The sequence below is a fragment of the Heterocephalus glaber genome, unplaced genomic scaffold (assembly GCF_053883595.1).
Source record: "Heterocephalus glaber isolate CG9 unplaced genomic scaffold, H.glaber_assembly_v1.0 deba00001479, whole genome shotgun sequence".
NCBI classification, from domain to species: domain Eukaryota; kingdom Metazoa; phylum Chordata; class Mammalia; order Rodentia; family Bathyergidae; genus Heterocephalus; species Heterocephalus glaber.
The window spans coordinates 12,553,428-12,554,977 of record NW_028258316.1 but is presented as its reverse complement, the minus strand read 5'-3'; the positions used below and the strand labels follow the sequence as shown (position 1 = coordinate 12,554,977).

At 41.5% G+C, this 1,550-nt stretch overlaps 1 protein-coding gene across 1 annotated transcript; it reads left to right on the top strand.

Annotated features, from left to right (window-relative positions):
• Positions 1–348: 348 nt before the first annotated feature.
• LOC101719952 (olfactory receptor 1J21) lies at positions 349–1,287 on the top strand. The gene has a single exon (XM_004849633.1). It carries the CDS (start codon positions 349–351, stop codon positions 1,285–1,287), a length of 939 nt encoding a protein of 312 aa, XP_004849690.1.
• The last annotated feature ends 263 nt before the right edge of the window (positions 1,288–1,550 follow it).

Genomic DNA, 1,550 nt, shown 5'->3' with positions numbered 1-1,550 from the left:
TCCCTGCTACTTGTGCTTCCAGATGTTTTTAAATACAGATTTAACCCTCAAAGAGTTCTGGAAGGAACATTACAACATCCTTACTCATGTGGGGTTAATTGAGAAATCCTGGCCAATGCCTCTCTAAAGATGCTGAGATCTGCCTGTATACAGGAAACAAACTTTGATGGCTGTGTAGACAAGCCCTAGCTTTCCATTGACCAATCTGAGCTACAATCACCCCTCAAGAAAATTAAGTCTGTAAGTCAAGGGTCTACTACTTTTTTTTAAATGTAATACTCACAATGATCTGCCATTTTTCACTTCTATTTCCTTTTTGTATCTTCAGCATAATAGAGAAGAAAGAGCATGAGGAAGGATAATCAAAGCAGTGTGTCTGAATTCGTCCTCTTGGGGCTCCCTATCAGGAAGGAGGAGCAAGTCGTGTACTATGCACTGTTGCTGATCCTGTACCTGAGCACAGTGCTGGGGAACCTGCTCATCATCCTGCTCATCAGGCTGGACTCCCGCCTCCACACCCCCATGTACTTCTTCCTCAGCCACTTGGCTCTCAATGACATCTCTTTCTCATCAGTCACAGCTCCAAAGATGCTCATGAATATGCTGACTCATAGTCAATCCATCTCTTATGCTGGGTGCATTTCACAGGAATTCTTTTTCTTATTATTTGGTGGTGGTGAGAGCCTCCTTCTCACTTCAATGGCCTATGACAGGTATGTGGCCATCTGTCATCCCCTTCACTACAACATCATCATGAGTCAGAACCTCTGTTTTCTGCTAATAATTGTGTCCTGGGTCTTGTCCTCTGCCAGTGCTCTTGTGCACACTCTCCTCCTAGCCCAACTCTCTTTCTATGGAGACAACACTCTCCGCCACTTCTACTGTGAACTTGCTGCCTTACTAAAACTGTCTAGTTCAGACACCACCATCAATGACCTGGTTATTCTCATTGTAGGATCAATGGTTATGACTCTACCTTTCATGTGCATTCTGGTGTCTTATGGCCACATTGGGGCCACCATCCTGAGAGCTCCCTCCATTAAGGGAATCTGCAAAGCTTTGTCCACATGTGGTTCTCATCTCTCTGTAGTTACTCTCTACTATGGAGCAATTATTGGTCTTTATTTTTTTCCATCATCCAATAACACCAATGACAAGGATGTCATTGTGGCTGCTGTGTACACTCTTGTCACACCCATGCTGAATCCCTTTATCTACAGTCTGAGGAATCAGGATATGAAAAGTGCTCTGGGAAATCTGCTTAGTAGAGGAAAATTTTCAGTGTGATGGTCATTGTATTTCCTATTATCTGGCTATGAGATCTTCCCAATGTCAAGGATATATACTCTCTTATCTGAAATGTTTCTGAATGAATATTGATGAGGTTCTCTTTTTCCATCTATGTTTCATATTAGATGTAGTTTTTCTATTTGTCCTGTTGATTATCAGAGTCTTGGGAAAGGTTTTGACAAACATATTTTTCCTGTATTTCTCCTTTTCATGTGTTATTTTTCTGTTACAAAGATTGTAATTTTTACATAGTCATAGCT